The sequence below is a fragment of the Sabethes cyaneus genome, chromosome 2 (assembly GCF_943734655.1).
Source record: "Sabethes cyaneus chromosome 2, idSabCyanKW18_F2, whole genome shotgun sequence".
Taxonomy (NCBI): Eukaryota; Metazoa; Arthropoda; class Insecta; order Diptera; family Culicidae; genus Sabethes; species Sabethes cyaneus.
This window is the reverse complement of record NC_071354.1, coordinates 215,310,132-215,336,867: the sequence shown is the minus strand read 5'-3', so window position 1 is coordinate 215,336,867 and position 26,736 is coordinate 215,310,132. Positions and strand designations below refer to the sequence as shown.

At 39.7% G+C, this 26,736-nt stretch overlaps 1 protein-coding gene across 2 annotated transcripts; it reads left to right on the top strand.

The window, feature by feature from the left end:
* Positions 1–4,128: 4,128 nt before the first annotated feature.
* LOC128738373 (G protein alpha i subunit) lies at positions 4,129–26,564 on the top strand. 2 transcript variants are annotated; one of them, XM_053833440.1, is made up of 6 exons: positions 4,132–4,675; positions 14,678–14,862; positions 14,926–15,212; positions 15,288–15,382; positions 15,452–15,640; positions 24,346–26,564. In XM_053833440.1, exons 1-6 carry the CDS (start codon positions 4,561–4,563, stop codon positions 24,534–24,536), a joined length of 1,062 nt encoding a protein of 353 aa, XP_053689415.1. In that variant the 5' UTR covers positions 4,132–4,560; the 3' UTR covers positions 24,537–26,564. The 2 variants fall into 2 exon arrangements, with proteins under 2 accessions (XP_053689414.1, XP_053689415.1); XM_053833439.1 differs by having other exon boundaries at positions 4,129–4,675; positions 14,678–15,212.
* The last annotated feature ends 172 nt before the right edge of the window (positions 26,565–26,736 follow it).

Sequence of the window (26,736 nt, the reverse complement as noted above, 5' to 3'; positions counted from 1 at the left end):
CTCGTTTCAACAAGATTTTTTAACACCGCGGTTCAACCTAGACCATTTTGATGTCCTTGCTTGGGAAGTACGCCAGAGAGAGTGACAAAGCCCCCTCGTGCCAACAGATTTCTTACGAACGCGATTAAACCTAGTCCAATCTGATGTCTGTGTTAGGGAAGTGTGCCAGAAAAAATGACACAAGTTCGTTGTCCCAACAGATCGCAAATTCTTTACTGCGAGACGATTAAACCTCGGCGAATTTGATATCTGTGTTGGAAAAATGTGCTACAGCTGCAGTGTTCGGTTATAATACGGCTCTGTATGAATACGCATGCTTGCCGTTTCATTAGAAGTGTAGTGAAAAGATATGCTGTTGATAAAATAGGATTGAATTGGTAAAATCCCTTCAACGTGGGAAACCATGGATAATAAAAACAATCTTTAATTTCAGTAAGGTAGCAGGAAAGTAATAGTTTGTGTTCTTGATTTTGTTAAATTGTTTTCAAATGCACAATCTTTTGAGAATTGAACGTATGCAATGTTACTACTTTGATAAACGTTACATACAACGCATGTAGTTTGTATATATGTTGCATATAGCATGTATACATGAAGAATCGATTGATTACAAGCATGAATAAATGCTGCTATCACTACAAAGAGACTTACGTAGTCCTGCGTCACCTATATATGCGGTCGTGTCTTGTACACAACCCCTCTCATTTTTTTTGCAATTAGGTCATTGCAAATCATATTAAAAGTTTTTGTACACCCCCTCCCCCCCTTGGAAATTGCTTGAAAAATCGGGGGGCAAAAAGTTATTTGTAGGATTTGAGTTAATTTTTTTTATAAAATCAATTATCTATGGGCTCTACAGCCTGAAAAACTTGAAAAATGAGTGTACGAGTTGAGTTAACGCTTCTAGCATGAAATAGAAATGGAAATTCAAACAGCGGAATTTCCGAAAATCGGCCAAAAAAATTTTCTTTTGTTTTTGTCTTTTTTCGTAGATTTTTGCAGGGAAATTAACAACGTATATATTAAAAGCAAGAATAGATTTGGCTTTCACGTTTAAACTTAAAATAAAAATGCCTAAAATCCATATTGTTTTGCTCGATTAAAAAATTCTGTCTTTTTTTTTGACCCCCCTCCCCACCTTCAGTGGCCAATATTTGTAATGGCCTTACTGACTACAAAAAAAAATTCGGGTCTCAAATAATGGTGTTTACATAACGAGTATCGTTTCGTATGGCAATTTAGCATCGTTTGTTTTTGTGCCTCGTTTGTTGCATTATTTCACTTTGAAACCGCGTGAAGTTTTCGATAAACTACATTATCCATTAAATTGGATCTCTGTCTAGCTCCCCCTTCTACTAACAACAATTCCTTTCCCGAAATGCTTGTAAAGGTACAGAGGATTCCCTGTTCTTAAGTAGCAACTAGCTTCCTATCCCATCAGAACCCGCATTCGGACGTCCGGCATTCCAGCGTCGGTATTGATCAGCATACAGGAACCTGATAAGGTTGCACAATGAGGAACAGTGTGCTGTCCCAAGCATGCTTTTTCCAGCCATCATTTTGCAATTTTCATCGGTCCTGATCAATAACGGAGTAGCAGCACACGGACAGTATCCTATGCTTATGCTTATACTTATGCTTTACTTCTTTTTCTGTCTCTTTTTGTGCCATATTGCTCCTTTTAAATCCCATTTTACCTCTTTTCTCGTTTTTTTCGTTTCCTCTATCGGTTTTCTTATTTCTGTATTATCATTCTTCTTTTACCATTTGGTTTATCATGTTTTCTGTTCCGTATTCCCTTTCTTGTCTACTTTCTAGTCTAGTTTCCCCTTTTTCTATCTCGTTTTTCAATTTATCTGCCCACTATTTTCCATTCCGTTTTACTTTTCTCTTTGTTTTGGACTCGGTTTTAACCTTTTTTCACTTTTTAACTCAATTTCTATCTTGTTTTTCGTTGGTCTGTTCTATTTTCTCTCAAATTACACTCTCCATTTCCACCTTTTCTGTCACGTTTTGTTTTTCTTTACTGTTTCGTCCTTTTTGGCTTTTGTTTTATTTTTTCTCTTTTTATTCAGTCTGATTTTTCCTCTTTTTCTGTTATAACTTCTACATTACTCTCGTATTTTCTCCGTTCTTTTCCTCCTTTTCTTGCCCTTTTTTCTCTCTTTTCCCACCGATCAAAATAAAACAAACTCATTTGCTGACAACTGAGACACTAACTTTTTAGTGGTCATCTCAGTTTTATTCATCGAAATCGCGTCGCCTAATATTGCCCCTTTTATGACTATTTAGACTGCTGTGATAATCATTTAATGCAACGTACCGCATTTTGCACTGTTAACCTGACACTAGAGTGGCTTTTAGATTGATCTACTAATGAGTTTGAGTTTTTTCCTTCTTCCCCTTCTTTTTCACTTCATTTTCTTTGAGCAAAATCGTGCGCGAGATTCGATTGTAATAATCGTGTAAATCGTGTAAATCGGAGTAGTCTAAATAGGGGCAAATGTCGCAATAATTTTTTTTTGCAATTCCTAGTAGGGTAGATGATCCATTAGTTGCGCTACTAAGCACAATATAACTTCATTTTGCTTGTTTATTGAAGTATATGCTTCAATTAATGCTTGTGGGATATAAATTTATCAAATACAAGGTATTTGTCACAAGGCAAGACAATTGCTTTCTTTGTACGAGAAGCTTTATAAAGAAAAAATGAATTTTCCGATCCAATTATATTGTACCAACAGTTGCGCTAATGTTTCCTTAATTAAGTTTGATGTTTCTTTAATTCCATATGCATAGCTAGGTTGCCAAGTGAAAAAACATCGTAGCAAAACTATAGATGAGCGCCTATAGTTGTGCGCTCCAACTGCGCGTTGAAATTTGGAAAATTGGCATTTTAGCAAATAATGCTTTAATTTTAAATGGTGTAGTCTAACTATCAATACTTCTGAAAACCTGTTTTATATAATGAATGTAATTGTTTTATCTAAAATGCTACGGTGACGAAAATGTGCATTAATAATGAATAGTAGCGCAACTATTGGTACTACCACAACTATTGGATCAAGTAACCTAATGCTTTAATTTTAAATGGTGTGATCTAACTACCAATACTTCTAAAAACCTGTTTTATATAATGAATGTACAGTCAACTTTCGCTAATTGCACTAAGCTCTTAGCCCGTTTAGTGAAAGACTTTCGTTAATTGGGCTGAGATGTCAAAACCGAGGGATATATCAATTGTTTTTGTCGAAATCGTCGCAGAAAGGTTTATAAAAATATACACTTATATTAAATACAGAATCAAAGTGGAACCTAATCTTTTCTTTGTTGAAATTTGGTTCTAGATTGTTTAACAACAATCTAGAATTTCATGCTACAATATTAATATATATTGGCATTTTTAACTGTTTCATCGTGATGCTAAAAATAGGAGGGTCAAGTTCATAAGGGATCGGAAAACGATATGATGCAATTGTGTTTCATTCAATTAATTTTAATATTTTCTATATAAATTATTTTCCACACTTGAATGAACTACATTCAAGAGCCCCTCGGAAGAAAAAATACGCTGCCAGAAATGACGTTTGACTTCGTTTTAGATGGGCTATAGCCCAATTAACGGGAGCCCGATTAAAACGTAGCCAAGTTAAAGATAGCCCAACGAACGAAAGTTGACTGTAATTGTTTTATCTAAAATGCTACGGTGACGAAAATATCAAGTACCCTATGTAAACGATGTTCGCCACCTGGTGGAAAAGTTGGCTGTTAAAGAAATTTCAAAAACATCCCTCTTTCGAACGAAAAGTAAAATTTCCTCTTACCATACCGCACATAGCTTAACAATAAAAGCTGTCAAAAAATCCCAAATGTCAGCACATATAGGCATGAAATTTCCTTGACTGCATCTGTGTGCGCACATCACCACTTGCACTACTGCCGTGTTTTTATACGCACAATTTTATCCCATGACGTCATTTATGAGCATGTGTTAAATAAACAGCCTTGCACCTAACAGCGGTTTTCGAACTGAGTGAAAACCACTGTACAAGAGAGATAGCCAAAAGAAACTGTGACTCACACATCGATCGCCGCATCACCGCAGCAGCAGTTCAGCAGACGGTTTTGCTGGCAGACGCAGTACGTACAGTAGTAGAAAACGAGTCCCACTAGTGAGAGCGTATGCTTTTTTAATCCGCACACTGTTCGTTCGATGCGTCGTCGGTTTGTGCCCTTTTCTTGTTCGTTTCCCGGGGAATTGGTTCCGTTTTTCCCCGCCGCGCACTAGATCGGATATCGTGCAAAACGTTTCTCGGGTTAAGTGAATTTGTTCAACAAGTGTCCACGCGTCCCACGCGATAAAAGCAAGAAAGTTTCTTAAATAATCTTTGGGGAATTCTGTGAAAAAAAGTTGCATGAAAAGTGAGTGAAATTTCGTAGGTGCTGCCACCAATCTGGGAGTGTGTGCGGTGGTGTGGCTCTGATTCAAGTCGGTTTTGGAGAAGGTGGTGAAGAAGAATCCAACAAAGCGAAAGAAGCTCAGTCAGTGAAAGAAGAAAAATGGGTTGTGCTGTGAGTCGAGATAAGGAAGCCATCGAACGTTCGAAAAACATTGACCGTGCACTGCGAGCGGATGGGGAACGGGCGGCCAGCGAAGTAAAACTGCTCCTGTTAGGTAAACATTATTGATATCGTACTTTTAGATCCTTGAAACGGCGAGACCCCGGAGAAACTCGCTGCATAACATGTCATGTTAACCGATTTGTTGGCTTTTGGCTATCGTATCGGATTCAACTTTGCTGAACACTGATACACACCCATGAACTGACAGCCGACAGCACTCACACAAACATGCGGGCAGAATCACGGTTGAATTAGCAGTGCTGCCGACTTACTCTGTGCATTTCCTGTTTTGCTACTTCCCAGTAAAAAAATTTCAGAACTAAACTAAACAAATCTGGCTTTAGTTTTCAGAAGGTCGCATAATCAACCCTTTTACATGCATTATGCGACCTTTTGAAAACTAAAGCCAGAAATATCGATAACAAACAGTTGCTTTCAACCCAGAAAGCAAATATGCTAAAATCAATTATATTTAGTTATTTCGAACTTGGACTATCCGGCAAAGTATGGATTCTTGATGTTGAACTATTGAAAAATTTAAAATAATGAACCTATGTTTTACCAGAATTCTCGCTTCGTGATTAGTTGGAAGATTCTACGATGATCTAAGCCTATACCAATTTGATATCTGTGCTTGGGAAGTAAGCCAAAACAAGTGACAGTTTCCTCATTTCAACAAGATTTCTTAACACCGCGATTAAACCTATACCATTTTGATGTCCTTGCTTGGAAAATACGCCAAAGATTTGTAATTTGTAATTGTAATTTATTATCACTAATATGACGAAAACCCGTCAGCTACATCGCTTTTACTCAAGTCAAGGAAAGTACATTTATAAAACATGGTAAACAAATATTAAATTACAGATTAAAATTTATAAAAAAAGAGTGTCAAAGCCCTCTCGTGCCAACAGATTTCTTACGAACGCAATTAAACCTAGTCCAATTTGATGTCTGTGTTAGGGAAGTGTGCCAGAAACAATGACAAGTTTGTCGTCCCAACAGATCGCAAATTCTTTACTGCGACTGCGAGACGATTAAATCAAGGCGAATTTGATATCTGTGTTGGAAAAATGTGCTACAGGACAGCTGTAGAGTTTCGTTATAATATGACTGTGTATGAACACGCATGCTTGCCGTTTCATTAGAAGTGTGAAAAGATGTGCTGTTGATAAAATAAGATTGAATTGGTAAAATCCCTTCAACGTGGGGAACCATGGGGAATAAAAACAAACTTTAATTTCTGTAAGGTAGCAGGAAAGCAATAGTTTGTGTTCTTGATTTTATTAAATTGTTTCCAAAAGCACATACAAATAACTCTGAAATCTTTCGAGAATTGAACGTATGCAATGTTACTACTTTGATAAATGTTACATACAACGCATATAGCATGCATATATGTTGCATATAGCATGTATACATGAAGAATCGAATGATTACAAGCATGAATACATGCTACTATCACTACAAAGAGACTTACATGCGTAGTCCTGCGTCACCTGCATATGCGGTCATGTCTTGTACACAACCCCTCTGAATTTTTTATATACATACTTCTAAGTACATTTGCTAGTTGCTTTAACTAATAATTGTTTTGAATGGATAAATATGTTTGCTCCATCGAATAGGAAAACATCATGTGCTCATTGGACATGTAATGGCATGTGTGTACAGCAAAAGCCCTATGTAACAATGAGATTCTCTTCGCCTCTGCTTTCTTCAGCTTATTACGGAAATACAAATGCACTTGTATGCATCTGCATTGCATGAATCAGTTTCTGGTATCATTAGCCAACTAATCCTTAAGAAATCTTGCGATGAAATGCGTTTATGCTGCCGTGATAATCAAAAGAGAGGGACATTGAACAGAATCTTTTATTGTTAGACTGGACCTTTTGACAATTTGGGCGAGAATACATTCTCGGAAGCTACAAGCTTCTATGCTGGGCCCCTTACTACTGTGATGAACCACTGAATCCAAGAACCAAAAATGTAGGTGATGAGTGATCTTGCTCAGCGGCTGTAAAGCACACTGGCAGAACTGACGTATTTGTTACTAAGTAGCATTCAACAATTGAATATAACAGTAACCAAACTTATTATGCCTTGCTGCAGTGCCGCCCAGTGAGCTTCGAGGTACGATGCTGGTCTAATTAGCTAGTCGTATGTTCGAATCTCGACTAGGCTGTGCTGCTAAATAGAGTCGGTGGATTTTTTCGCTAGCCCCGTAACTGTCCTGTACTCTAACAGCCAGCCGCGAAATCTGTCGATAAAGAAGGGTTGAGTCCTAGAAAGACGTTTAAGCCCAAGGCTTTGCAGTGCGGCAAATTTGATCAACGGACATGAAATCCCGTTAGTAAACTACTCTGACCGGAATGAAATTTTTATCACGGTCTAATTATGATCGCTCATAGTAGCCAGAATACACTAATGAGACTGTGAGCTCAATGGACTTTCGACAGTATTTTATATACGCCAACATACAAATGCAAATTCTCAAAAAAGAAAATAATCATGCCGTGTCCAATCCTGCTTGGCAACTCTGTTGCAGCACGCGCTATATACGTAAACATAAGCATTCACGTCTACCCACACATCTGCAGAATCCAGACGGTAGGTGCTGACTGACAGCGAGTGCAAAACGCATAACAACCGAAATAACGCGTCAGTTGTTCGAGAGGGGGGGGGAGAATCTTGTCTCGCTTCCGCTGCAATTAACGAACCCCTTCGTCCGGTAGGAATTCCGTTGGATTATGCTATTTCGTGTAGATCTCTGAATAAACTGATAAGAATGTGGATCTTTGAATTTTTGTATCATTTGAATACAGCTTATATCAACTATAATAATAAGCAGAAGTATATTATATTGATCTATTTTTTATATTAGCTCGAATAAGAAAGATATCTTCCATCATTTCAATGCATATGAATCATTCGACCATCATACACGGCTTGGAATATAATGTCAACATTCGCATTAAGGAAATATTGCCAGTACATGCTCAGAAGAACGAAATGATTCACGATCGGCCATTTAATCTGAAGTGCTGCGCAAAACTAAGCGCCGCTGATTAGACTAGTTCAAAGAAAACCCGTTTGATTGTTATTAGTTACAGTTTCTGATAGAACCTGACACAGTAAGAGATCGAAATTTTAAAACTAGCTCAAGGGTGGACTATTAAACTCTCTTCTCTGAAGTAGCAAATTATGTTCTACCTAAATCCATTAGTCAACTATTTATTACCTGACCCTGACACCCATAAGAACATGCTGCTAGAGCCACGAATGCTGATGCCCGATATCTGACACCCTATTTAGCGATTATTATTTTAAAGTTGTATATCGGTTAAGTATTGATTTAATGAAACAATAGGGTGAATTTAGAACTAGGCTGAAAATACCCTCCCGTACCCTATACTGAATCCTTTTCATCGACTGATTTACTATCAGTTTGTTTTCTCCGGATGAGATTCAGCCGGTAGTTTTCATTTAAATTTTCCAGATTTTAGTTAACTTATAAAAAACACCACTATATCTTCGCAATAAAAATACAACGCTAACAACTGTTTCCGCGTAACTTTTTATTACAGAAACTGATTTCTGAATTCGAATGTGATTATGATTAGGTATATTGTGTTAGCTCGAATGAATAAAGATTCGATAAACACACATACACCTTCGGAGTAAAATTATGGGTCGAATCGTCCTATGCTCACATAATCAACACTAAGCCTGTCGAGCTTCAAATGGTTGTTCAGGTTTCGTTATTATGAATGGACGAGTGTTCAGCATTCGTGCTCCGTTTCAACAAAGTGTCGTTCGATTTTATACACACATAAATTTCTTAGTATAGTAAAAAAACGATTGTAATGATTACTGATTTATCTGCGCATACCATTAGAAGCATTTTATTGTGGTGACTTAGCACGCTGGATTTGACTCATTCAGAATCTATCTAATAAATTACATACAACACAATACCAGGAGTTTGAAAGGTTGTGATTCTATTTTTCTTTTGAATATTTTCAGTGCTTAACCGTTTTACGCCAAATGCTGATATCTCTAGTTGGGGCAAGCATGAAAAATATCTCTTGATGGCATTTTGAAGCCACTCTTTACTACATATACGAGTTAGAGATGTTATTTTTTATCTCAAATATAATATAATTGAATGCTTTTAAATCTAAATTTGAATGCAAGCGTGAAGCTAAACCTAAATCGCAAATATATGGTCCAAGTAGGCGTAGAAAACAGCAAATTACGTAATCGGTTCACTTTACCAGTCATCCATAATGGAGGTTTCGAGAAAACATATTGTCCGTTTTTGCATTGAAGCACGAAATGTAGAAAAAAGTTCAACATATTTGTGTGGCAGTTGAGTGACCGGAAATGTTTAAACATGAAAAAATGAGTTTTTGTACGCGTTTGACGAAATGTGTCCGAAGTGTTTTCAACTAAAAACGTTTCTAATAAAACTAAAACTCGAAAACCTAAGCTATTCTATGCATGTACCCGAAGGATAAAGCTTAACCGTATTCGGGTAGTTCAAACAGAATTTTCTGCTGAAGAACTGGGTTTTGTCGTAGTTTTCACAGTGCCAGAAGAATATTAGAAACACTCAAAAACACCTGGTTTGGAATCATCTCCTCCTGATAAGGTCATTACAAATATGTTTTGAAGTTTTTGTCCTTCCGATGCTGGACAACTGATGGGGGGGGCGAAAAAAAAAAGATTTCTTTAATCACGCAAAAAAATGAGATTTTGAAATTTAATCTTGAAACCCGAACCTATTCCTGCTTTTCATGTATACGTTATTATTTTCTATGCAAAAACCTTCCAAAATGGAGTCAAAATCGAAAAATTTTTTTTTACCAATTTTCGGAAATTACGTTATTTGTACTTCCCCTTTTATGCCACGCTTCTAGCACGCGTTAACACTTCGTACACTCTTTTTTCGAGTTCTTTAGGCTGTAAAACCCACAGGTAAGGCCATTACAAATATTTTATAAAGTTTTTGTCCTTCCGGTGTTCGGCCACTTAAGGGGGGGGGGGGGGGGTGGGCGAAAAAAAACAGTAAATTTTTTAATCGACCAATTTTAATTACGTGAAAAAATTCAACATATTTGCGTCACGAGTGACCGGAAATGTTTAAACAGGGGAAAATTACAAAAACTCGTAACGTTTGACGAAATGTGCCCGAACACGCGCAACCGTTTTGAAAGAAGGAACATAAAATTGCTCGATGAATCATTAATGTTTTTAACAAAAAAAAAACGTCTAATAAAACTAAAACTCGAAAACTTAAGCCATCCTCTGATTGTACTCGAAAGATAAAGCTTAACTGTATTTGGGTTGTTCAAAAAGAATTTTTTACTGAAGAGCTGGGTTTTGCCGCAGATTCCAACGCTAGAGCTGCTGGTTGTTATTGTGCCAGAAGAATATTAGAAAAACTTTCGAAAACACCTGGGTCGGAATCATCTATGAAAGTGGAACCACTAACTCCAGAAGAAGCGATTGGCTTTATTTGCCGAAATAACTTCTCCAAATCTCAATATGTGGATGTGCGGATGACAACTAAGAAGTAGAGAATGGACTTAAGGCATTTCTATTGAGCCAACGGAAGCAAGAGTTGTATTACAGGATTTGGTTGACCATACTATTAGGCGAATTTTGGAGTGCGTGGGATATGATACTACAGTAATAATTTATTGGAAAACGGGCTTAAAGCCTACGCCTTAACTGAGCAATTAAATAGCGAGCTCCGAGAATACAGTGATTCGAATATTTCCGCAGCATCAATGGTTCCATTACGCTTAACGAAAGAAGCATATGGTGTCAAGCAAACCATATGGAAATGGGCTTATCCGTCATCAATTTGCCTTTATCAAACGAAAGCCTTAGCATTTGAGAAGGAGAGTACACAACTCACAAATGTAGTGATTTCGAAAATGAATGCGGAAATCGAAGAGTCGACGCCAAAAAAAATGGTGCCGTGTCGGATACTACAAAATTGTGCTTCGTCATAGTTGACATAAATGATATAACTAAAACACATTCCTAAAAATGTTACATTTGCCTGCGATCTGGAAAAATACTTAATTGTCCACTTATACGACTATGCAGGGCCTGCATAGTGTCGTCGTCCTGAAAGTAAAAACAAGTTAGATCAAAACTTCTCGGTCGGTGGTTTCTCCCCATCAATTGTAAAACCAACGTTTCAAAAAAATATTATTATAAACTTGGACCAAACTAGTAAAGAAAAACGAAACATTGAAGACGTTTTCAATAAAATAATTACTAAAAATGGCAAATATTTTATCATACTGGAATGATGTTTAAACCACGACACCCATCTTTTTGCTAGTTCATGCTTGCATTCAAATTTAGATTCAAAAGCATTCAATTATAAGTAAAACTTGATCGTTTCAAATTTAATTTAGGCCATCACAAATATTTTTTAAAGTTTAATTATATTGCCAATATGTCTTAACTATAATGCTCTGAATATATAGGAATGGATACATTTGATACAAGAAAACAAGTTTGAATTTTCTAAATGCCCGCGCTTTGTATATCAGTTTTATCCGTTTCATAGAGTTTCATCAGACCACAATCACACTTCTTATGGTGATTGGGGACAATATCGCACTTTGAAAACCTGTGACTTGTTGATGACAATTAAAATGTCATCAGTTAAAACAACATTAAACGCCCAAACCTTATTTTCGGATCAGACAGCCGCTGATTGTTCCCCGCTTTGAAAATTGCTGCATCACGTCACATGCATGAATATTCCGTCGACCTCTTTTTCATATAAGACATCAGTTTTGTATAAATTCTTTCAGTATATGGATACAGTCGGCCGAAAGATAGGGTTGGTCGCTCACTTTTTTATAACCGTTCACTTTCAGGACGTCAAAGTTAGTTTATCGCGGTCCTAAGAAATCTTGCTGGGATGAGAAGACTTATCACATTTTCCGGCACACTTCCCTAACACAGATATCAAATTGGGCTAGGTCCAGTAATTAGTAATTTTGTAAGATTTGTTAGGTTTTATACAACCGTGCTGCTTATGGTATGGAAACATCATTATCGCTACGGCAAAACAGCACTACTTATTCCGACCAATCAGAGAGCGTAGATTTTTAGTTTGACATTTTTCAACTATTTAAAAGTTCGTTAGGGAAACATGTAATCTACTGAATTGCAATGAATTCCAAGAAAAATTTCTCATCGATTGATACTAATATCTCTAGAGTGTCTTGAGGGATGATTGTGCTACAAGCAAGCAAATCATAACCACTTTTCGTGACATGTTTCCTTTTCGATTTTCTAAGTGCGCCCCAATATAGAAATCAAAGACATAGTCCTACGTCAAAAGATATTTTTATGTTTGTCCCAACTAAAGATATCAACATTTGAAAAGGGCATATTTTATAAAGAAAAATGTTCATTACTCATGCTTGGCTTATTGTATAAACAGCCTCTATGCAGCCTTAATTTGTCTTAAAGAATTTTAAAAGTCGTCTAAAGACAACCTTTGCGAAAATTTCGCTCTTAAAAAGTTACAGCAAAAAAATTATTTTTTAGGACTTATTCTAAATCGATTCAGAATAATGGGTCTAATCAGCCAATTGAAGAGGTACAACTAAAAAATTAAATTGTTTCTTATTCTCCCAATCCGGAAAATGATAGAGCTACTCTTCAGGAAAAAGAAAATCTCTAATTCACGGGCTTAGACTATCCACAAAATAAGGTCATTGCAAATCATATTTAAAGCTTTTGTCACCCCCCCCCCCCCCTTGGAAATTGGCTTGAAAAATCGGGGGACAAAAAAATAATTTGTAGGATGTGAGTCAAATTTCTTTTTATAAAAGCAATTGTCTGTGAGCTTTACAGTCTGAAAAACTCGAAAAATGAGTATCCGAGTTGTATTAACGCTTCTAGCACGAAACAGAAATGGGCTTTCGAACAATGTAATTTCCGAAAATCGTCCAAAAAATTTTCCTTCGTTTTTGTCTTTTTTCGTATATTTTTTTCGCCCCCCCCCCACCCCTCTTAAGTGGCCGAACACCGGAAGGACAAAAACTTTATAAAATATTTGTAATGGCCTAAATTATATATGCACAAACAGTTGAAGATTAATAAATGATGCAGTGCGATATATAAGATTTGTGCTACTTTATAAACTTTGTCCCCTTTGTCTCTCAGCGACTTGTACATCTGTTATTGTAGCGGAAATTCTTAGAATGTAAGAAACAAAATTCCTTTTCTGTATTTAAATCTGTCTGCTTTTCGGTAAGCCCTACAAAGCTTATTACATTTTTGAATCTCCCCCTTCAATGGCTACTACATCCCCCCTTTCAGAAACCCCCTCATATCATCCAACCACTTGTACACATGCTATCGGTCTAAATGCAAGAGAAACGCACTCGTTTACTCATTTGATCCCCATCCCCTTGTTGTAAGAGACACCGTCCAGCCTTTTTGCCCCCTGCGCTGATTCTTTTATGTCAAAGAATATGTGTGCCAAATTTGATTGTTGGATCATGATATGATGAGTTATTTAGAGGTTCACTGTACAACTGGTTAGTGTCGTATTTGAAGCAGAGAATACAATTTGTTAAAATTCGTGGCAACAAATCTTGCTCATTTACTGTATACTCTGGAGTACTGCAAGGCAGTCGCTTAGGACCGTTGTTGGTCGTGATTCTAATGATCAAATTGCCTGATGATATCGCCCACTCAAGTATTCTAATTTACGCTGAAGATGTAAAAATATTTTTATCTATCAGGTTCATGGATGATTACCTGAAATTACAGCTCGACTTAGGACACGTCCACATTACGTTTCTCACATTCAGCGAGTAGAAGTAACCGAGAAAAGATTTGTTAGAATTGCTCTCAAAAATCCCGGATGGAACGGATAACAGCTCCAACCTGTGTTGTTTGGTTGACCTCGACTCGTTCCACTCAAGGCATAGGATAGCACATATCTTATTCTTCACGAACGTGCACAATCCTTGCAGAACGAACTGTCAGTCAAGCTCTTTCCAGCCGATTAGTACTGAACGACAGCCCAGTCTCGCTTCGACGAAGGAGAACTTCGAGCCACCGTTGCGGACCAAAAACTACTCACAGAATAAACCAACTTTACGTTACACGGTATACCTTCAATGCACTTCAGATAATAATATCCATCGGCATTTTAGACCTTTGTAACGATGTATTTAGGTTTCCAAAATTCCTTTAGAAGTGGAAGTTTTCCTATGAAATATTATATTTTAAGGCATTTGCTACAATATAAAAAAAAAAAATAAAATAGCGTAAAGAACAATACCGATACAACCAATTTCCAATACGACTTTTTCAATTTTGGTTTCTTATAAAAACTGTTTTCGAACTACATTTAAAGGAAAAGATTGACAACATTTTTGCGTGTTGCATATGAACGCCATTTGGTGCACCAAACAAAACGTGCTCTCAATACCTTGCAAAAAATCACAAACAGCAACGATTATGGACATAATGATTATCAAATCAAAAAGCTCACAATCACAAGTAGGTAGGTGCCGGCACCAAGGGGAGAGATCGCAAACTTTATTTGCGATTCTGACAGGTCAAACGCGGTGTCAATTTAGACACGATAAGTGCGCTGCCGGTTTGTTCGCTGATATACACAGCTTCAATTGAGTAACGAATGAATGTGTCACACACATGCACTCAATTATAAACTCGGCCTCCACTTCCCCGCGCGCGTTCGTCTTTATGAATGGATCAGAGTTTTACTACCGGTTGCGCGCGGGGTGATGAACAATTTTACGCTTGTGTACCGGGTCAATATCAAACAATACGAATGATTTAGAAATTCAAAACGACCACATTTCCGCATGTGCGGCTTTCACGCATCAAACTGGAGTCAATTGCTACAATCATCATAATTATCGATAACATTTCCAATATCGTCTCTTAACCTTGAATCGTAAATTAGTGTAACCTTAAATGGGAACAACAGCAACTAATTGTCAAACTTCCGTTGCTCACTCTTTTTCAGGAGCGGGCGAATCAGGAAAGTCAACCATTGTCAAACAGATGAAAATCATCCACGAAACGGGTTACTCACAAGAAGAATGCGAACAGTATCGACCGGTGGTCTACAGTAACACGATTCAGAGCCTGATGGCAATCATACGCGCAATGGGACAGCTTCGGATCGATTTTGCTGACCCTAGCAAGACAGTAAGTATTCTAATGAACAATTCAAGAAGGTGCCAAATTTCTCATTTTCGTTCCATTACACAGGACATCGCCCGCCAATTTTTCACATACGCCTCGGCCACCGAGGAGGGCGAACTGACGCCCGAGCTGGTATCGCTGATGAAGAAACTCTGGACCGATCCGGGCGTGCAGCTGTGCTTCTCCCGGTCACGCGAATACCAATTAAACGACTCCGCTGCCTACTATTTGAACTCGCTGGATCGGATCTCGCAGCCAAACTATATCCCCACCCAGCAAGATGTGCTGCGGACGCGCGTTAAGACGACCGGCATTGTCGAAACACACTTTAGCTTTAAGGGTATACACTTCAAGTAAGTGTTCGCCAATAATGGATAACCGGTAGCATGCGGAGACTAATTGGTTTTGTTTGCTCTCTTGATTTGTAGAATGTTTGACGTGGGCGGCCAGAGGTCCGAGCGGAAAAAGTGGATACATTGCTTCGAGGGAGTAACCGCAATCATCTTTTGCGTAGCTTTGTCAGGTTGGAACTTTTCCGAAAACTTTCCAGTAAACATCAGACTAACAAACAATGTCATTTGTGTTTTTTTAGGATATGATCTAGTTCTGGCAGAGGACGAGGAAATGAATCGGATGATCGAATCAATGAAGCTGTTTGATTCGATATGTAACTCGAAGTGGTTTGTGGACACTTCCATCATTCTTTTCCTGAACAAGAAAGATCTTTTCGAAGAGAAAATCACACGATCGCCCCTCACCATCTGCTTTCCCGAGTATAAAGGTAAATAATAACTCACTAACAGACAGGATTTTGTAAACCGGTTTTCCTCTCACTTTTTTATCAGATTAGGCACGGGGTTTTCTAAGCTTTATAAGAATGTAAGCTTCTCTACAAGATCTAAACTATTTTGAGACTACACGCCAAACAAGCTTGGATCGCAAATCGCAAACGTTTGATATGTTTCGGACGATTCTCCAGAAATGCCTGGAAAAAGGGTTCTGATTTTGCTGCCGAAATCAGGCAAACCTTTAGATAATCCCTAGTCATACAGGCCTGTTACGGCTGCTAGAAGCGCATCTGTCGCATATTACAAAACACGAAAATTGAAAAACTGTTTTTTCTAAAATTATTTAAATTTTCATGTTACTATTTGTCCTTCTTTGAGTAAATGTTGAAAAACTTTCTCAAAAACATTTTATATGCAATGATTTATGCAATGAGACAAATATGCGTCCATTTTTTCAGCGGGAAAATTTTTCGAGTTTTTCTAGTACAAACACCATGTTTTCAATTCATATTTTAAAAATACATATCGAATTACAACGACTGACAACAAAATATCAAAAATGACTTAATGTAACATGGAACAGTTATACTTCTACGGGCAGTATATGCCTGCTCAACCCACTCGGGGAATTACTCGAAGCAATCGTCCTAAACAGACTCTGAAAATTCCCGGAAAGTGAAAAGGGACTGTCAGAAATGCAGTTTGAGTTTCGTTCGGAAAAATCCACAGTCGATGCCGTTCGGAAGCTGGCAGAGAAAGCCGAAACGGTATTTAAGCAGAAAAGGAGGGACAATCGGTTATCCACCTATTTCCAGGATCGAATCTTAATCTACCACATGGACAAATAAGGACGACCGCTGGCGTGCCAAAAGGCTCTATTCTGGGCCCAACACTATGAAACGTGATAGACGCGTTCTATCTCTAAGACTGCCCAAAAAAGTTGAAACTGTGGAGTTTACCGACGCTGTACTATTGCTAGTAATCGGCGATGCATGGGAAGAGGCTGGATGCTAGCAACGGAGGCTAAGAGTGTTAGAAGAACACTGTACGCACGAGATGAAACTGAATATTGCGCATCAAAAAACGGAAGTAATACTTATCAGTAACCACAAAACAATCCAGCGGGCTAAAATCACCCCCAGATGTCACACAATTATGTTGAAGCGGAACGTCAAACATTTAGGCATAATGGTTGACGATCGGCAGAAGCACTCTTTCTGCACAAAGATATCCTACTAGAGATCCTCTGAACTAACGAACCTTGCACCAAATCGATCATATTCTCATCGAGGGCCGGTTTTTCTAGAACATTACCAACGTATGTTTCCTACATGGTAGGAATATCGACTCGGACCATTACCTAGTAGCAGTACATGTGCGCTCATAAAGATCGACGGTTTATACCTCGCGACATAGCTGCCCTCCTCGGTTATCATTCAACAATTAAACAACCCGCCAGGCCAACCAACCTGCCAAAAACTACGCGCGCGTACTGAATGAAGCTCTGCCTTCCTCTGTGGAGTTGGATGCTTCGACCGTCGAAAACGGATGGAGTATGATACAATCGGCCGTCAACGAGGCCGCAACCGCGGGGCTAGGTTTGGAAACCCCGAGTGCACGAAATCATTTTCTTGTTGGGGAATGCCAACAAGAAACTATCTAAGCATACCCACGAGAGAGAGCATTTGGCCGAGTATCGACGAGCGCCGAATATTCCGCTCCGAATATGCTTGAATGTTGTTAGTTTAAGTTTATTTAGGTGTGTAGCCGTACTGGGGCAACACTACCGAGTCTCGCGATGGGGCTGCCATCTTATAGTGCCGAGACTCACTATACCTCCTTCCCGGTTAGTATACGACCTTAGTTTCCACCGGGGTTGGTTACCCGAGCGGAATATTCGGCATCGACCTAGGCGACGGAACTAGGACGACGAATGGAGACTCGGTACTTGGAACTGCAGATCGTTAAATTTCGCAGGTTGCGAGCGGGTGCTGATTGAACAACTTGAACCTCGCAAACTCGGCATCGTAGCTCTGCAGGAAATCTGTCGCGAAGGAGAGAAGGTATGGAAGATCCGTTGCGGAGAGGCCCAGTTTTACCAGAGCGGTGGCGCTACCAACGAACTGGGAACGGGCTTTGTAGTGCTGGGCGGAATCCAGGATCGCGTGATAGATTGGAAGGCGATCAACGAGAGAATGTGTGTATTGAGGATAAAGGGCCGTTTCTTCAATTATAGCATCATTAACGTGCACTACCCACACGAAGGTAGACCCGACGATGAGAAAGAAGCGTTCTACGCGAGGCTGGAGGCAACGTACGACAGCTGCTCGTCACGGGACATCAAGATCGTCATCGGAGATATGAACGCCCAGGTCGGTAGGGAAGAAATATTTAGACCGGTGATAGGACCCCATAACCTGCACACCAACACAAACGATAACGGCCAAAGATGTATAAACTTCGCAGCTTCCCGAGGCCTGGTGAAGCACCTTTTTCCCGCACAAGGATATCCACAAAGCCACCTGGAGATCACCTGACCACGACGAGAACTTCGCGCGAATACTGAATGAGTAACTGCCTTCTTCCGAGGAGTTAGGTGCTTCAAACCTCGAAGACGGTTGGGGCAGAATACGCTCGGCCATCGGAGAGGCCGCTATCGCGGCACTAGGTATTCAGCCTCGGAGTACACAAAATGATTGGTTTGATGGGGAATGCCAACAAGCGGTGGAGGAGAAAAACATGCTTGGAAAAATTATCTAAGTATTGCCACTAGAGAGAACCTGGCCAAATACCGACGAGCTAGGAACCAGTTGACCACGATCCTGAGGAAGAAAAAGCGCCAAAAGGAGAACAGAGATCGTGAAGAATTAGAGCAATTATTCCGAGCTAATGACACGCGCAAATTTTATGAGAAGGTGAACCAAACTCGGAAGGGCTACACACCGAAACCTGACATGTGCAGGGACGAGGGAGGGAATCTAACTACAAACGAGCGCGAGGTGGTCGACAGGTGGAAGCAGTTCTTCGATGAACACCTCAATGGCGAAGTCGCAGAAGGAGGCAAAATGGAAATTAACCTAGGAGCGCCCATGGAAGATAGTAATGTCCTAGCACCTGATCTCCAAGAAGTCAAACGAGAAATCGGGCTGCTGAAGACCAATCAAGCCGCTGGGAAGGACCGCCTACCAGCAGAGCTTTATAAACATGGCGAAGAAACGCTAGCAAAGGCTCTGCACTGGGTTATTTCGAGGATTTGGGAGGAGGAAAAGCTACCGGAGGAATGGATGGAAGGAGTGGTTTGTCCCATCTACAAAAAGGGTGATCGGTTAGACTGCTGCAACTATCGCGGTATTACGCTGGTAAACGCCGCCTACAAGGTACTCTCCCAGATCCTGTTACGCCGGTTGTCACCGATAGCACAAGGTTTCGTAGGGAATTATCAGGCGGGTTTCATGGGGACTCGCAGAACTATGGACCAAATTTTTACTATCCGACAGATCTTGCAGAAATGGGAGTACAACGTGCCCACGCATCATATCTTTATTGATTTCAAAGCAGCATACGATACAGTCGATCGAGACAAGCTATGGCAGATAATGCACGAATACGGTTTTCCGGACAAACTGACGCGACTGATCAGAGCTACAGTGGATCGAGTGATGTGTTTCGTACGCATCTCTGGGTCACTCTCGAGTCCCTTCGAGACGCGGCGAGGGTTGAGACAAGGTGACGCTCTATCATGCATGCTGTACAACATCGCTCTTGAGGGGGTGATCCGACGAGCGGGCATCGAAACGTGAGGCACGAGTTTTACCAAGAGTAGCCAACTTCTAGGCTTTGCAGATGACTTCGATATCATTGCCAGGGACTTTGTGACGGCGGAGGCAATCTACGCCAGACTGAAAGTGGAGTCTAGGAGAATTGGGCTAAAAATAAATGCGTCGAAGACCAAATACATGAAAGGAAGAGGCTCAAAGGAAACAAACGCGCGCCTCCCACGGACGGTAACCGTTGACGGCGACGAATTAGAAGTGGTAGAGGAGTTCGTGTATTTGGGATCGCTGGTCACCGCCTACAATAATACGAGTAAGGAGATCCAACATTCAAGGTAGAAATCGAACCTACTTTTCTTTCCGCAAGATGCTCCAATCAAGGAGCATTCGCCGCCGCACAAAGCTGACGATGTACAAAACGCTAATCAAACCGGTAGTCCTTTAGGGACTTAAGACTGTAACATTGCTTCCGGAACAAAAGGTGTTGAGGACTATTTTTGGCAGAGTACAAAAGGATAGCGGATAGTAGCATAGGTGTATGAACCACGAGTTGCAGGCTGTACTTGGAGAGATTCCCATCGTGCACCTGACGAAAAATGGGAGACTACACGGCCGACGTGGGCGGCCACGTCGCAAGGATGCCAAACGACTGTGAAGTGAAATCCGTTCTCTTCAAGAACCCCACCGACACCAGGAATAGAGACTGAATATATTAAATTAAGTTTAGTTTAACCTTATTCATCGCAGCCGGTTATAAGAGTACAGGAAAATTACGGGGCTAGTGCAAAGATCCTATTAACACTGTAGCGGCACCGCACAATCGAGATTCGAACATACGATAACTGCCTTGTTAGGTCAGCATCGTAGCCCGAAGCTAACTGGGCTTTGTAATCTCACTTTAGAGTCGATAGTAACACCAAGATCGCAGATCGACTCCACACGCTACCGAGGATGTCAGGGCCCAGCGAATATCGATGGTGCACTGGATTATTGCCGCGAATAAAAGATATTTGACTTTTTTGCTATTGACGCGCATTTCGTTGTTACTGCAACAGATTAGCATAGCTTCCAAATGCATCTGCAGAACCTCGTAATCGATGTTGGATGATACAACGCGAAAGATCTTCAGATCGATAGCAAAGGATAAAAAAGAGGACATTAACAGAGGAAATCAACAGACGGGCCTAGCGCACTGCCTTGCGGTACACCAGAAAAAATTTAGAATCTATCTGTTTGTGTAGAATTCGCCAATACATATGCTGAGCGATCAATCAGGACTGCCATTCCACGAGCCACACCAGGAAGCCTATATGCGCTAACTTTGCTATGATTATATTATGCAGAAGAGTCTAGGCACACTGAGTCGACTTGCTTTCTTACCTCAATTCACATTAGATTACTAGTAGTTGAACGACATTTCATGAATCCATGATTTTTTCTAACACTACTGAGGCAGCTGAGGAATCTCTCTCGTAGTGAGCGATTGAAAATTAGTGAAATCGGCAACGGAAGACTAACAGCACAGTTTTTTAAAAGCATCGAAGGGATGTTGTCTGTGCGTGATCCTTTGCTCACGTCGACGGCCTCGAGAACTGTACGAACCTCTTGCGTGGAGAACTGAATAACGTGGGGATTGAAATCGTGAGATGGTATGTAATCTAGCAAGTTTCTTTTTTGAATCGGTGCGACTCTGCTGTGCACACGTTCAAAGAAATCCGAGAAGATATTGGAATGCAGTTTAAGTTTCCCAACGAAGTCCCGAAAGCGTGCTGGATTCTGTTTAACGTTAGACTGGATCCTCAGGATATAGCTGTCGTAGGATTATTTTACCCGTTCACGGTAGATTGCTTAAGCTCTTTGGAGCAATTCGCGATAGTCATTAGATTTTGTGAGGAAAAAGCGCTTGCGAGCGTTGAGCTTGGCGTAAAATTTGCGTAACGATTCGTTCAAATGCTCTCTGTCCGGTATGTTTTGGCAGTTAATATTGACGAACACGTCATTCAAATAATCAAAATCACATGATTTGTGATCAAAACCCGAACAATCATTATGTTCTTAATGTGGTACCCATACATCAATGCTCTTTGTCAAGTAATAAAATTAAAATCAAAATAAAATTTCGAGGCAACTTTTATAACAGGGTGTCGATTTCCTGGAAAAACCTGGAAAATCAGGGAATATCAGGGAATTCATTTTTGGATCAGGGAAATCAGGGAATATCAGGGAATTTCGAAATTCAATCAGGGAAATTTTGTTTACCCGGCAATATTGTTGATCAACTTTCGAATCAAATCAATTTTCATGTCAAATATACGCAGATTGATCGGTTGAATTAAAACTTGTTACATGTCTAATGGCGATTCGATTATCTTTCAGTTTGCCGTAAATTTTTTATTTGTTTTGCGCCGTACAATTGTCAGACTTCACTCGTTGTAGTGCTCGAAATCGGCAATGGCAGGTCTCACGCACTTCACGGTGCAGACATCAAGAGCACAAAGCGGGATACATACTGTTATTTACACGCGATCTACAGCGTTTTCACCAATTGCAGAATTTTACACTCAGAAGTCCCAAGCATTGATCATCTTCCTTCAGTGTCCATGATTCATGTCCGTTAAGGGTTACCGGGAGCATTAACGTTCTGTAGAATTTGCGTTTATGCGAGTTGGCAACCTTCGGGACTGGTTCAGCTGGTTACGTAATACGCAGAAAGCTTACATGTTTCTCTGTTCTGACGTGATCCGCAGTGAGCATGCGACTCTTGGCCTGGTTCTTCTCATTTGTCATTTTCTGGCATTCGACATCAAACAAGCTGTTACACTCACCCTTACTCTGCGAGACGAGTGACGTAACTAATTTGGAGTCATCGCAAATGAGGTGACAATTGTCGCCTAGGTGACACGGTTTGTCACTTAGGTGACACGGGGTTGTTACCTAGGTGACACGGTTGTCACCTAGGTGACAGCACTCAATTCGACTCGCCGTGGCGAGTCACGGCGAGTGACAATTGTCGTATTGAGTCACGTGACTCGCGGAATAAGGGTGATTGTCTTCCCCACGTCGTGCCTATCACTTCCCTCGTAGTTGTTGGCGCTATGGCGGATCCTCCACAGCCTACTTACGTCTTATTCCTTTTCGTCCTGCTGTTCTGCGATTCGTTGATCAAGCTTTCTGGTGTACTCCACTGCAACGTCATATGCCGTAAGCCGCTAGATGTTGAAATGCAACATCCTCTCAGTGCGAGCCTTCGCCGATTTCGATAACCTTGCGTGAATCTTACGTCGAGATAGTGGTTTTGACCGTTAAACACGATCGATCTGGGAGCTAGAGTCTTGAATTTTCAAGTCGTGCGCACCCCATAAATCATTTCGAACCTGTCATAGAATTCGTCCCTAGCAAAGCAAAGCAAAGTCTTGAGCATTAACCGTCACTAGACATTATCCTTCTTTATCGACAGACTTCGCAGCCTACTGTTAGAGTACAGGAAAATTACGGGGTCAGTGCAATGATCCTACTGATTCCGTCTAACAAAAACCAGCTAGCCGAGATTCGAACACTACTGGCTTGTTAGAACAGCATCGTACCTCGAAGCTAACTGGGCGGTTCAATTCGTCCCTAGTACCATCGAATTTATGATTTGTTGGTGACTGTACGTTGATTAAGCTGTAGTTGAAGAATTTGCCTTAATTCTCAACACCCATATACGGTCATCGGACCGAACGGCCGGCCACCGAACTACCTTCGAGTCAATGTTGCTTTCAAGCCTCGATAGTTGCAATCCGAAATCATGACACACAGCTTTAATCTTAACTGTCCACCATTGAGGGTTAAAATATTTGCCATTTGGACATTTTCCAATAATATATCTAGCTAAAGTTTTGCCGTACCTCGAAGCCAGCAAAACGCACATTTTTGTACCAAAAATCTTTGGGGAATCATCTCCTTAACCCCATGCTTTTTGCAGCAAAGATAACAAGCTGGAACTTCCAGGAAAGTTTTGTTTTAGTTTAACTGAAAACTCGCAGACATGTGTCCACCTTCCAGCGGTAAAGTTACTAGTTTGAGCTGACTGAAAATTAGCAAGATTTGTTATGTTTACACGGCTGTAATTTTTTTGTATGTAACATCTAAGCTTTGTGCAAAAACAGGTCGATTAGATTATATCTCAATCTTTGTTTCTTTGGATTCAAGTTGATACCTCAAACATAACTGTCCCTCGATACTCGATAGAAGAGGGCGTTTTCGAAACGTTGGTAAGAAATAGGTTAAGAATCTTTGATATGTGTTCGTAAAACATGAAGAAATCTAGCTTTAGTTTTCAGCAGCTCGCATAAGCTATGCTAAAGGATTAAAAACTTAAGCCAGAAATCACCCAAATAAGCTTGATATTTGAGTTTTGAGGGTCAGGGAAAAATATTTGAAGCATCAGGGAAAATCAGGGAAAGTCAGGGAATTTTATTTTTGGATTTGAGTCGACACCCTGTATAAGCAAATGAAGGGAGCCCCAATGGGGAATCTCCTGTCACCTTTTCTATAAGCATAAGCATGATTGCTAGCATGATTCTTAAAGACCAGGGAACCCTCTGCATCTTCACAAGCCTTTCAGAAACGGAATTGTTGTGTAGTAGAAGGGGAACTAGATCACGATCCATCTTAATTGATTGTGTGATCTGTCGGTGAAAGCTACTGTAACAAAGATGTTGATAGGATCCAAACAGTGGTTCCATTCGAGTTATTGGGAAGAGGCGGAAAAATGAGATAAAGGAGGGTCATTGAAGCAACGGTTAAGAAGTTGCGCACCGCTACTTTTTGTCCAAGCTGGGGGATCTTTATTTTGCAAAGTAAATGTGCCTATATGTTTGCAAATCCGAAATTCCCGACAAATGTCAGTGAGCAAATACGATAACTATTGCAATTTTTTACAGGATCCAATACCTACGAAGAAGCTTCCAGCTACATTCGAATGAAGTTCGAAAATTTGAACAAACGAAAAGATCAAAAGGAAATCTACACGCACCTGACCTGCGCAACGGACACCAGCAACATCCAGTTCGTGTTCGATGCCGTATCGGACGTGATTATCAAAAATAATCTTAAAGACTGCGGTCTGTTTTAAATCGGCAGCAGTTGTAAAGTTTATATCCCACACCACCCGAAGATGTAAACCGAAACTTACAGAACGCGCACAGTTTTCTGGCTAAAACGCACACGCACCTCCCACACAGAGAGAAACATTTTATTTTCCCTTCTTCCGTGTAAAACTAAAACGTAAAAAACAACAAATGATTGCTAAGGATTATGTTTATGTTTTCGATAGTAACAAACACTCTTAAAGTTGAGCTGATGCTGATAATTTCCATGAATCCGCAGTACCTACCAACACATTTTTGGTTCGAGCCAACACTAAATTACTGCATGACAAATAACGTAATGGTGGCACAAACATTTTAGAACATTGGAAAAACGCTTATGTAATAATTATGTTAAATCACGCCTAACTTATAACTGAATAACTTAACGAACAATTTTTCAAAACAAAATCAATTATCTTCAGAAGGCATATAATAAAAAAAAATTTGATGGTAACAATTAAGATTGATAATCATGATTGAAAAACAAATCCATGATAAACGAAACCAGTAAATATATTTTTTATATTTTATAGGAAAAAATAATTAAAATTCATTGTACGTTGTTCAATTAATGATATATAAACGGTGTCCGCCTTGTTAATGCGAAGTAAAGCAAAAAAAGCACGTGTATGATGTAATTGTTACTAAATCAATCGATGCAACATTCTCCTACCAGTGGGAAAAAAGTGCATACAAAATAAGAAAAAAAAACCTTTAAAATAATATTTATACCTTACTGTTAGATGTGTTCTAGCTAAGACGAAAGCAAACAAAAGAGACGAATTTAAAAGAACGGCAAAGCTCTCGCCATACAGCAGCGTGCATCCTCCTCATTCAACGTTCGGTTGTGTCACAATAGAACGGAAGCTATTTTGTTAATACGAATCAAAGCATATCCACTCACCCACTCACGGTGTAGCTACTTTTTTAGAGTGCATAGGTTTTCTAACTATCGCTAGATATTTCATTGAAACTAAACCAAATCACCTGAACTGCTCCAAGCAAAATCGTCTCTAAAGTCTGTCATTCCAATCGAAGCATTTCACTTCACTGTACTACTGTACTATTTTTTTAATTTAATTATCTATTAACCTAGGACTTAGATAAAGTGCACATTGGAAGCTTTTCCGTGCAAGCATATATTACGGTATCCTTTCCCTAAGACTGAAACTCTTTCTCATCATCAAAAACAAGTGCATTTTAGATTCTTTCGCTAATATCAACAGCGCAGCCAACCTTATCCTGCAAGAAGAGAAACAACCCTTTGATTTATGTGTATGGCATGTTAGGACACACAAAACGAGAAAGAGAGCCAAATGTTTCCTTAGGTGATATGAATTTACGCAGATACAATGAAAAATAAACTAATATCCAATCCACTATTACATTCGTCATATACCAACACGTGTATCTACAATGATAAAAAAAATTGCTGCTGCCCGTCCTGAACAAATTTGCGTTGTACCTATCCAACCATAAAAAAATTTGAGCTGAAACTAATGAGCCAATTATTTACATCGAGAAAAACGAAACGATACAATTAGAAATTGGTTTAGCAGGTTATTCGCACAATTGTTGGAACGATTCACACAAACAATAAACACTCAAATCGCAGGTTGCAAACCTTTTTTTTCATTTGAAACAGTAGAATTTACAACTACTAAAACAAACTGCGTGCGACCTTCCCCCTGATGTGACAAAAATAAAGTGAAAATTACAGGCTATAAACAAAATGCAACGAGAAATAATCTTGAACGATCGCGCAGCATTAAGCAGAATATTATGCGCTAGCTAAAGCTAAAGCAAACACTCCCACAACAGGAGGAAAAAATGTGTATTTTTATATGGATGTTTTTTGCTTATATGTGAACAACTAAATAATAAAAAAAACCTACCCAGGACACAAAAAACCGGTCAAACTATAGGCACTCAGTTTTTGCGATCAACATAGGAATTGATTTTTCGCCACTCTATTGCTCCCCGATGTCTAAGAAATAAAGGCCGAATATCATGTTTTGATAAGATATATATTTAAAAGTATGCTTTCTTACTTCCTTCAAGCAATCCGAAAATAACTGACTGGACTGGCTAAGACTGAGATTAATCTACCCCATGCTTCCCTAAACCGAATCCGTAAATAATTGAACCACTCTTAAATCTGTCGATTGCCAGACAGCGATAACC